Source organism: Impatiens glandulifera, chromosome 1 (genome assembly GCF_907164915.1).
Source record: "Impatiens glandulifera chromosome 1, dImpGla2.1, whole genome shotgun sequence".
Classification (NCBI taxonomy): domain Eukaryota; kingdom Viridiplantae; phylum Streptophyta; class Magnoliopsida; order Ericales; family Balsaminaceae; genus Impatiens; species Impatiens glandulifera.
Genome location: NC_061862.1, coordinates 123,359,153 through 123,370,783, shown reverse-complemented (window position 1 = coordinate 123,370,783; position 11,631 = coordinate 123,359,153). Strand labels below are relative to the sequence as shown.

Sequence of the window (11,631 nt, the reverse complement as noted above, 5' to 3'; positions counted from 1 at the left end):
GGGGAAAGCGGGGGAAAAGAAGAAAAGAAAAGAAAAGAAAAGAAAAGAAAAGAAAGAAAAAGAAAAGAAAAAAGAAAAAAAAATAAAAATAAAAATAAAAAGGTTATTGAGGGGTAAAATTGGAAAAATTTATAAAAAAAGGTTAAAAACAAAAACTAAATTAGTAAGATTAAATTTCAAAATACTCATATTTTTAGGGTCATATTATCAAATTTCCCCAACGGTCGTGGAGCCGGAGAGGAGAGAAAAAAAGGGTAAACAAGATTAAAAACAATTAGTAAGACTAAAATAGTCATAATTTAAAAAAAGAAGAGTTATTTTTACAAATTGATTTTAGTAGGGTTAGTTTTGAGATATCTTTGTTTAGGGTGATTTGATCAAATTCCCCCATCGAGCCATCCAAGACCCTAGCATCCGCTGCACGGCTAGAGATTTTAGTGTCCGGTGTCGCGGTCCTGACATACAACACAATTTCCATGGTGATGGATACAGAGCAGCATCGTAAGGATTATCCGGAACCTCACCGCTCGCATTCTATATCGTCATCATCTAGGTCTTCTGAATATCCCTCATCTCAACAAGGCAGCAATTCTGATTCTCGCATTAGTGGCTTATCTAGAGCCATCGGCGACGACTTCGGTCCTGCTCGTTCAGTGCCTTCATTTGGAAGGAAGAGACAATTCGTAAGATCAGGTTCTCAGTTGTTTAAATATTTAGTCTTTTACTTTCTTTTTCCTAGTCATGTTTGCAGTTCGCATAAAATATGATAATCTGTTCTTTTGATTTTCCTCAGATAACATTATGACGGCGAATTTTGTGAAACTTTATATTGCTAACCTCCCAAGAACAGCTAAAGAAGAAGATGTAAGTTGTAATTTGAGACAGTTTATCAATATATTCTTCTTTTGCACAAAGTTGTATCTTATAGTTACTAATGCTGTTTTAAGCTTGCTTATTATGTTCAGTTAGAATTATTTTTCACATAATGTTGTATTTTGGGTAGTATGATGAGGAATTATGTCAATCATTGACTCTGGTTAACCTGCAGTATCTGTAAATATCTGCCAGTTAAGACGTTTTTCTTTTCTAAATCTTATGTCCTCTAATTCATGTCAGATTCGTGCCGTGTTTGAGAAACATGGAGATATTGTTGAGGTTGTTCTTGTGAAGGATAAAAGAACTGGTCAGCAACAAGGTATGTATTAGACTATTAGTAGAATTCAAAACTTCATGCCACTGTTATTGGTAATTTCTATTCTTCTCAGGGAGAATTTTTTTTAAAGGGTGCTCAGGAAGAATATTTTACATTAATTTTCGACCATTCTATAATTTTCATCATCCTGTATACCTAATTTGTATCTGAATAAAGTAGAAACAATATATTACTGTAAGATAGTCCTTTCCTAGAATCCTTCTGACTGTTAGTTACTTTAAATTGTCTTTTCAACATAGCCGTCTCTCTTTGTGGAGGACGACCGAGTAATTTTGCTTCTATGCAAATGATGGGTAGGGTACTGTTCTCTGTATATTATTCTTTACAGTGATATCAATCAATTAAAAAAACATGAATAGTTGGATAAGTAGTTTTTTTGATCTATATTATTTAGTTTTGATAGTTTCTTCTTCACATTTACTTTTGTTGATATTTTTTTCAACTACTTTCAGTGTCAGATTGTGGTTCTGTACCCTCTTTCCAATGTCAAATATCCATATATGAGAATAGTAGTATGAAAAATTAGAATTGTACAACAAGTATTATTATATTTCCTTCAAAACCAATTTCAACCAGGTAGATGTTCAGTGAACCTTAGCATTATTTGTAGTTATTGCTTGGCTAGCTGATGGGGTTGTTTTCTTCATGCAGAATATTGTTTTCTAAAATATGCAAAAGTTGAGCAGGCGGATGGGGCTGTAGCCGCATTTGTCAATCAATATACTTTTCCGGGAGTGAGTCCTAACACTGAGACCTTGGTTTACTTCTGGCTGTAGTAACAAATGTTCACATTTTTGGGCTTTTTTTTTCTTTATAGGCCATGTATCCATTGGAAGTGAGATATGCAGATGGAGAAAAGGAACGACATGGTAATACCTTTCTCTTTAGTGTTATATGAATACTTTGTGGCTTTCCAGCTAAACTCAATGTTTTTGATGCTTCTTCAGTTCAAGAAGCTTTATTTTTTCTAGACTGATGATAGATGTAATTAGAACTTGCATGTCTAAGACAATAGTTTTACACATTCACTTATTTTAGATATCTAGTATTCCTGTCGGTTTTTTTTCAGGATTCATAGTTCAAAGAAGTTATATAGGACATATTTTGCACTGTGTTGAATTATATAGATACGGATCAGAAGTACAAGTTAGATTGAAATGGGTTGTATTTACTAACGAATTAGTATACATTGACACTCCACTAGGTTTTGATTATACAATGGGAAGGGTATGCAAACTGCATAAATTATTTTTGTTAAAACAGCTTTCATGTGTTTGATTTGGAAGAGTTGCAAAGTTTATGATTAAATATGGATACATATGGATGACAATACTGTGTATTAAGAAGTCTCATGACAAAATAGTTGTGTTAATTGTTTATGTAGATGACATTGTGATAACAAGAGACTTTGTGGAAGAAATCAAGAAATTTGAAACATCGGGCTCAAGAATTTGAACTCAAAAAGATGAGAAACTTTAAATATTCCTATGTATGGAAGTTACAAGAACAAAAGAAGGAATAAATGTCACTTACATAAAGTCTAGTCTTGATCTCTTAAAGGGATCCAGAATGTTTGATTGTAAAACAACAGATTTTCCCATGAATTCTAACAAGTTGATAGTTGACGTCAATAGCACACCAGTAAACAAAGGTAGTTGTAGGTCTGCTAATCTACTTGTCACATACAAGGTTTGACATTATTTTATAGTAAGCACAATGATCCATTTCATGAATAATGCTATGAAAGAACACATGAAGGCAATGTATTGAATCATTATCTTAAATTCACACATGGAAAATGATATTCTTTTTTAGGAAAAATGATGTGAGTAAATAGAAATCCACACAAATATAGATCATGCCAGCTAGTTGACAAGAGATTGTTTATATGTATGGGAAATCAGTAACTGGGAGAAGCGAGAAATAAGTCAAGGTGTCGAGAAGTAGTGAAAAGTCAGAGAGCTTTTTTTTTTTTTTTGAGAACGCTGGGTTCCGCTGCTCCTATGGAGTGCGACTAATCCCCGCGGGTTAAGTACATAGCCCGCAAACATACTTAACCAATTAACCAGGCGCAGAACTTGCCACCTGACGGGCTCGAACCCAGGACCTCATGGAGGCCTGGGAGATATCCACCTCTTGTTGCCACTAGGCTAGAAGAGGGGATAAAAAAATGGGACAAAGGATTAAGTATGTAGCCCGCAAACACACTTAATCATTTAACCAGGCGCAGATTTTGCCGCCTGACGGGCTCGAACCCAGGAACTTAGGGTTGGTATCCACCTCTTTTTGCCGCTAGGCTAGAAGAGGGGATAGTCAGAGAGCTTTAACTCTTGGCATATGTGAATGACCTTGGTTGAAAAGATTACTAGAAAAATTGAGAGTTCCTGAAAACTCTCCAACTCAAGTACAATGTGATAATCAATCAACTATTAGCATGATTAGAATCCAGTTGATCTTGACATGACCAGACATATAGATATTGAAAGACACTTCAGAAGATCGAACGCAAGCATATCAATATCATATTATTCCACTGCGGAACAGAATGCTTACATATTCTTACCAAAATACTCAAGAACAAGATTTGAAGAACTTAGTTGCAAGCTGGGCTTGTATAACATATACAATCCAGATTCAGGGGGAGTGCTGAATTATATAGATACTGGTTAATTAGAATATTGAGATTATTCTAATATTAATTATGCAGATAAGTGTTATGGATAATTATCGCTTTTAATCTTTATCTTGATAGTACCTTAAAAGAATAATTTTGTTGGACGTAATTATTCAATAATTGGTAATTGTTCTCTATCCTAGAATACTTTTATGTATTATGTATGTAATGGACATGGTCCATTAATAATATTTACCACAATTTAATTCTCTCTAATTTCTGCACACCGTGGTTTTCAGATTATGCCTTTCTATTTCTCAAGGTCTGTGCAGATTTCTAACTCATAGTATCTTCATTTCTTTTTGATAGTTAGTCTGAAGGAACAAGAATATAAGTTGTATGTTGGATGTATAAATAAGCAAGCGTCGATAAAGGAACTTGAAGAGGTAAGTCACAGTTACTAAATTTATCTGCCTTTGCATTTTTCTTAGCCACCTAAGCAACATGGTTAAGTTCGAATTTCCAGTTTGCTTACACTTTGTGAAAGGACAACATACCAGTTTGAAGTTCAAACTTTGAACCCATTAGCCTATTATCAATCTGCTGCACGGAAGGCTTCTGCTAAAAATAAACATGCAATCAATTTTCTTTTTCATGAGTAGAGTTACTTTTCTTAATAACTGTATTTACATAACATTTTTGTTTTGGGTGCCAACATTAGAGCTGATTGCAGTTATACTATGTAATGACATTTGAGTTGTAATTTCTTTCCATACTCATTTTCCCACTGTTACTAAATAGGAGGAAGTATTGCTTCATTAATTAGGGTTGGCAATGTGGCATAGTAGGGCAGGCTCGAATGATGCTGTCCTAGTCCATATCTCATTTTAATCCAAACTCCCACTGCTCGTTCCAACAATAAAGGCAAAAAGCCCATTTGTGAATACAGTATTTCATCATAGATTCAGATTCATACTCCAAACACATCCGCTATTCTTCCAAACTTCTTCTAAGTTGTAATCTTCTTCACTCTTCAAACTCATACCGATTAATATCCGCGATCGACGGCACAGCTGCAGAGAAATTGGTTGAGTTCTAGACTTCTAGGTTAGTAGGTTCAGCAGTCGATGCGTTGTCTAGACTCAGTTAGTCAGTTCAGCCGTTCAGGTAACGTTTAAACTGGAATATAGCAAATTAACAAACCCAGTCTTCAAGATTAAAATAACACTGTCTTTGAGTAAAAATAAAGGAATCCAAATAAACTGTTTTCAATATTTTCTAGATTTTGTTTGATCATACAATAGGTAAGAGCTGCTTACCATTTTGGCAGGAGACCTAATAGCGGGTTGCTGGAACATGATTTTTTTTTTCCGAGAAAAAATATATAGACGTTGGGTTGTTTGAACATGATTGATATTTCCCATATTAGTTATTTTCTAAATGCAATTAAGACACTTTAAGTTGTTTTGAGATCTATCAAAATCATGAACATGGATGTGTTTCTGATAGATTTTTGCTGCTTATGGCATTGTTGAAGATGTATTCATTGTGCGTGATGAGATGAAGCAAAGTCGGGGTGAGTTTATTAACCTTGTATCTGCTTTGCCTATTTAATTCTATCATTTGAGACACATACATGGAAAATAATGTGTGAACTTGGCCATTTGTGTACTTGGATGCTTTGCTTTTATTGAATATGCTCATCTGATAGACTAATATTCTCATTCTTGTGTATGCATGCACTTCTGTTACAAAATTTCCGTTAAAGTTTTTTCTGGTATTGTATGCACCTTTATTTTAGGTCTTTCATTCTGTCTATTAAGCTGTCAATATGATTTCTCGCCCTCTGTATTTGACAAATCTGACTGTTCCTTAGGATGTTGTTTTATTAAATTTTCACACAAGGATATGGCAGTTGCTGCTATAAATGGGCTTAATGGAACATACTTCATGAAGGTAAATTGCTGTTCTCGTCTCAGCCATACCTGTTTGGTTCTATTTGAAAGGAGTGCTAATGTTCATGCCAATACTTGTTATCTAGGGTTGCGATCAGCCATTCATTGTCCGTTTTGCAGATCCCAAGAAGCCCAGAGTTGGGGAACAGAGGTAATATCGATTCACAAGCATAGGCAATGTCTAACAATGCTTAGTCTAATGGCTTTTAAAAATCTTTCCAATAAGTTTGTCATTTTGGCATGTCAGAAATTTATATCTTTTCAGCACTTTGGCTTCATTTTGTTCTTTGGGGGTGATTTTTCAATAATGTACTACTTTGGATCCTATTAAACGTATCTTTCTTGTGATACTCACTATATGTTCCATCATCCCTTATGATCATTATTACCAGAGATTACAATAAATTTGGAGCTTCAGGTTATCCTCAGCATTTTCAAGAAAAATGTGACAGGTATTTTGACATTTCGTCACTTTTCATTATTTTTTCCGAAAAGTTCATATCTTACTCAGATGTTTTCTTGTACCTTCTTGTCTTTCAGAGCAGCACCTTGTAAAAATGACCCATTGGTTAGCCATACATTAGATGGTGCTTCTAATCGACCAAATTTGCAGATGACACAACACTCTTGCTTGGTTAGTGTTCATTGCACCTGTGAGATTATTGCCTATTTCAACTGTCTTTATCGTGACATATTTCACAACTGCTTTTTATCATTCAAAAGAAAGAAGAGATCTTTAATAATTGATACCAATCCTTGTGGTTTTAGTCTGAAGAATATAAACTAGAATGGGCAACTCTATCTTGATATCTGAAAAACAAATAATCATGATTCTAATATTGACTATGCAAAAGATAATTATTAGGTATGTCTAATTCTTACCCCTTCAGGAATATGTGCATTACCATTAAGTTTTAGATTTTACATATATCTTGACAAATAAGCTTGTATTTGTATTACACCATTTTACGCTTGTAAAACGGTCCGTCGATCATTCCACCTCCGAGGGGAGGATTGAACGTAAAAATTGAAAGTCCGAGACGAACATACCGAGAAATCGACTCGAATTGGCACCATACTCACCTTCCTCTTGAATCCTAAAAATGGAGGATGATGAACCAAAATGGTTGGCCGTTCGAGCTGATTTCCAATAATGTCGAAAAGGAAGCCGACGAGCCAAGGAATGGACTCGAAATTGAGCTCATCACCAAGATCGTCGATTTCGGACTAATTACGTTTTAGAAGCTTTTTTGATCGCTTTGTTAAGTCTTGTGGCTTACCTTCCTCTTGAATCTCGTAAAACGAGGTGAGAAACAACTCGTTCAGACGTTGTCTCACAAAAAATGAGATGAAGAACCCAAATTGAACTTAACAAATGACGCATACTTGGCTCTTTTTGAGGGTGGTCATCTAATTTTTTACTTGAGAAATTAGGAAAGAAAATTTTTAAGAAATTCTGTTGGGTGTGGAGAAGGGTTTCTGCGTTTTGCCCCTCACGTCCGTTCAGATGAGCGGTCTTTATTCCGAAACTTTTGGCCTTTTAGAAAACACAACATTTAAATGTTTGAAAATGATGAAAATTCCACCATAACCACATGTATCTAATATTTCCTACCTATGCCTATCCTAAGTCTAAGGGATGGCTCCCGATCTGTTTCTAGGGCATACTTCTACGTTATAGTAATTTTGCGAGGAAATAAACATAGACATCAAAAGAATAACACACCTGTATCAATAAAACAAGAATAGGAAAAAACCTGAAAAATTCCAATGATTTGGTCCATATACCAATCTGTCAGATTTAATTCGAGAATCAAATAACTATTTTTCCTTTAATTTTTGGAGAGACAGATCACAAGTTATAGATACTGTAAATAAGGAAAAATGATAAAATTCAGTCAAACAATCCCTTTAATATAAGTTTCTGTCCAATCTGGTAGAAAAAAATACAATGAATCATTTTTTTATTTTTTTCTGATTTTTATAAAATTATCTAAACATTTAACACTTTAAATAAGTTAATAAAATAAAGGCCCAAGCAAACAGGCCTTGGGACTGATAAAACCGACCTGCTAAAGGCATGCATGAACCGGATGTATGAACTAGACCAACCTGCTAAAGGTCTTAGGCAAATCAATTAGTCATTCTTCGAATTGTTTGACTTTCCATATTTCCTTCCAAGGAATATAAAGAGATAATTTTACAGTTTCGAACAACTGCCACAAAATCAAATTTTGATGCAGGTGTTTCATTCTCCAATTCTAGTACAATGCATCTAGCCTAATTACAACCAATCTAAGCCTTACGATGCATCTAGCCTAATTACAACCAATCTAAGCCTCGTCATAACAATTAACCCGTAATTACGCTTTCCAAAATTTTTCCATAAAATCCTATGTTTGAAGAATTACAGCTTATGACTTACTTCATACATGCAATAACAATCATGGACCTCCGCTTCGGCTCAAGAACATAGCCCTGCCTTCGCTGGAAACTAACTGATTTTCCAGGGGAGCACGTAATCAAACTCAAACAAACCACACACAATTCAATCAATATTCAACAAGAATTGTGTTATCAACAAACCGAAGGCAATAATCCACTCAAACAGATTCGATAATCAGACTTTTATTGATAAATGATGTTCAAATTATTATAAGACCTACTGATGCTTGAGATTACCCCTAACAGATTCAGAGGATCTTCTCCTGAATCTTTGAGTTTTCCGGCGAGGTAAGCTCGGTCGTCGATGGCAACCCTCTCAACCGCCACTGTTGGAATCTCTTTCTCGCTTAGTAAACTCTAATTGACCAACCCCTAGCTCCTAAGACGAGCTCTGTTTAAATAGGGATCCTAAAGACAGTTTTAAAATCGCCACCTAAAAAGTAAAAGAAACTGCTCGGGGTATGACTTGGCTCACACGTTGAATGACCGGCAGCAGTTGGTATCATTCTCTAGCTGTACTCTGCACGGCGATTTTGATGTGGCTCATCCCGCGTGGTGCAACGTAGCCTGACTTCTCAGCGGTTGAAGAAACGACAGTTGCACCCGTGTAAGTTAAACTTGCGGCGTGTCTTAGTGGACAGGTGTTGGTTGACGGACTGCGTTTACTTCCTACATGGAGCTGACATCACCGTAGCTAAACTTCTCTTCGGTTGAAGTCCAGGCTCCTCTGGTTGTAACCTCCGACCTTCATCTAGTTTCCGTCGGTATTCTGACTTTACTGACCGTGAATGACAGTTCGTGGCGTGTGCAACATCACTCCTTGGTTGTTGTGAACATTTCGGTAGGTCATTCATGAATTTGGTGCAGTATAGCGTCGTCCCTTGCTTTGAGAAGCTGAAGTGTCCAGTTGTCTTTGCTGCTGGGTTGTATTTTGCTTAGGGTGACGTAAGAAGCCGTTGAAGAAGAAGATCGCGATGAAGACAATCCCATGCAGATGGGTGGGTTGATTGGGTACCCGCCCGGTTCGTTTCTTCAATGGGTAGCTCAAACCCCAACGTGAACCCCGGCTCGCACCTAGACCCTGTACCACGAACCCTATTCTCGACTTTATCCCTGAATCTTAGCATAGACCGCGTGGACCTGGTGTGAACCCTAGCTGCACTTGAACCTGAGCCATGAACCATGGACCGTTGAACCTGGTCAGGGTCTTGTTGTGCCTGAGCGGCGATGAGCGGCCGGTTGCCGCTCGCGGTAATCCGCCCTCCGCCACCGACTTTTTCCGACAATAATTTTATTTATTTTTTTATTTTTTTATTTTCAACATCTATTTTTTTTTCTTTTTCAGACCCCTTCTTTCATTTCTTTACAAAAACAAAAACAAAATAACATGTTAGTGATGAACGTTTAATACACTTGGTCATTTGTTTATTTATTTTTACCCTTTTTCGGGATTTTTATTATAATTTAATTAATTCGGAACCGATCGATAAGATTCCGTTTCTGAATTAATTATTTGTTATCAATCCGAGCAATGAGCCGGCATTGAAATTTTGTTAAATAATTTCGTTGGTTCAAAATTTTTAAATATTATAAATTCGTGTGTCAAAAATTACTTTTTACAACCATAGTTATTCCACTAAGTCATATGGGAAATCTGATAAACATATTGTACTACTAACTGAACTTAAATAGGAAGTATGATAATATCCCCTTAATTTGCATAGTCTATATGAATAGTGTGTTACAACATACATAGAAGGAGCTTCCATTTGGACAGTTTTACATGCATCATAGAGTAAATAAGTCCCTAAAGTTTTTCCTTGTTAAGGAATGGATAGGGAATTTTTCTAGCTGACAATTGGTTATAAGAGATAGTGTATTAGAAGATTATAAATAGAATGAAATGCTGTAAAATAATGATACAGCATTTCATTCTATTGTATTAGCTGACAATTGGTTTCATTGAATGAATTATTAGAAGGTTTGAACCCTCATTTGACTATTATATCTTCTAATCTCTCATAAAATCCTATCAAGTGTAACTACTTTATTGGAGATCTTCCAATACTGTCTTCATTAGTTATTTTGAATTGTTTTTTCTTCTGTTCTTCAAGAGTTGGTTGCATGTCACAGGGACTTACGAGCATTAAAGATACATTAGATTCTGATTGGAGTGAACACACGTGCCCTGATGGTTACAAGTACTATTACAACTGTGTAACTTGTGAAAGCCGGGTATTGTAACTGTTCTTCTTTCTGCTATTTGGCATTGTGCATGTATGAATATCAAGAGTGATTTGGTAATTCTTTATACAGTGGGAGAAATCTGAGGACTACTCTGATTATGAAAAACCTATTCAGCAACATCATTTTTATCAAGAGGTGACTTCACTGCCACCACATATTTCTTACCAGCAGCAATGAGACATTTTTTATGATATTCACATTCAACCCTATATGGATGATACTGTTCTTGTTGCTTCAGCAATCCAGATTTTTTATTATGTTAGATTACAGGTAATTAAGGTAAGCTAGTCCTGCTAATTGTACATAAATGGCTCTAGAATCATGTTTGACATGTGAAACTTTCAAACCTCTATCTAGAGATATCCTGAGAATGTGTGAATCTTTCACTTCATTCTAGTTTTTTTTTATGATTGTAACTGATGGGGTGGATTTTCTCCATTCTTACTGGGGATCAGGATGTATCAGATAAAATCCAAAATACGTTGATCAGGGATGGGATGATAATTCTTTGTTCCCTCGGATTTCCGTCCCGAATTCATAGGATTTCCGTCCCGAATCCATAAAATTACAATAATGTCATTATATATTTATATATATTTTATGAGAAATGATTGGGAGAGGGAATTTGAGGGAGGGAATGATATAGCGCAATTTGATTAGCCAAAAGAAATAACAAAATTTATCTCTCTCCACCTTTTATTCTTTTTCCAACCAGTGATGTAGTGACACATAATTCTCTCCCTATTCTCTCCATCAAATTCCTTCCCCTATCACTTCTCATATTTTATAAAGTGAAAATTTGAATCATAGTAAGTGATGATTATATATATATACTGGTTTTTAACTAAAGAAAAATTAACATTCTTCTTCACTGTTTTAATTTTTCATTTCAACCATTGTCAATTTCTCGCTATTCAAAATAAATTATTAAAAAATATTTATTTATACTGTTGTAAACAAAAATATTATTATTTGGTGCATCACAAGAATTTCTATCACCAACAACGGAAATAGTATATGATAAAAATCTTTGTCTGGAATTTAGATCGCGATGGAGAATGTTTGAGAGATGGGATACCAATCCTTAAACTACCCATATTGCCTGATCCTTGATTTACAACACCAAAAGTTCAACCATTTGTTTCAGTAAGGAAATA

General features: G+C 35.3%; 1 protein-coding gene across 1 annotated transcript; it reads left to right on the top strand.

Annotated features, from left to right (window-relative positions):
- The first annotated feature begins 389 nt into the window (after positions 1 to 389).
- Positions 390 to 10,712, top strand: LOC124919697 (flowering time control protein FCA-like). The gene is made up of 13 exons (XM_047460013.1): positions 390 to 693; positions 794 to 864; positions 1,117 to 1,195; positions 1,865 to 1,947; positions 2,031 to 2,082; positions 4,197 to 4,273; positions 5,337 to 5,403; positions 5,704 to 5,783; positions 5,869 to 5,933; positions 6,175 to 6,234; positions 6,323 to 6,416; positions 10,361 to 10,462; positions 10,544 to 10,712. Exons 1-13 carry the CDS (start codon positions 477 to 479, stop codon positions 10,649 to 10,651), a joined length of 1,155 nt encoding a protein of 384 aa, XP_047315969.1. The 5' UTR covers positions 390 to 476; the 3' UTR covers positions 10,652 to 10,712.
- The last annotated feature ends 919 nt before the right edge of the window (positions 10,713 to 11,631 follow it).

Excerpts from the sequence above, each read along its gene's own strand:
- LOC124919697 (XM_047460013.1), top strand. The coding sequence starts at position 477 with ATGGTGATGGATACAGAGCAGCATCGTAAGGATTATCCGGAACCTCAC. Across the intron at positions 5,934-6,174 it reads CCCAGAGTTGGGGAACAGAG|AGATTACAATAAATTTGGAG; the intron begins GTAATATCGATT and ends CATTATTACCAG. Across the intron at positions 10,463-10,543 it reads GTGTAACTTGTGAAAGCCGG|TGGGAGAAATCTGAGGACTA; the intron begins GTATTGTAACTG and ends TTCTTTATACAG.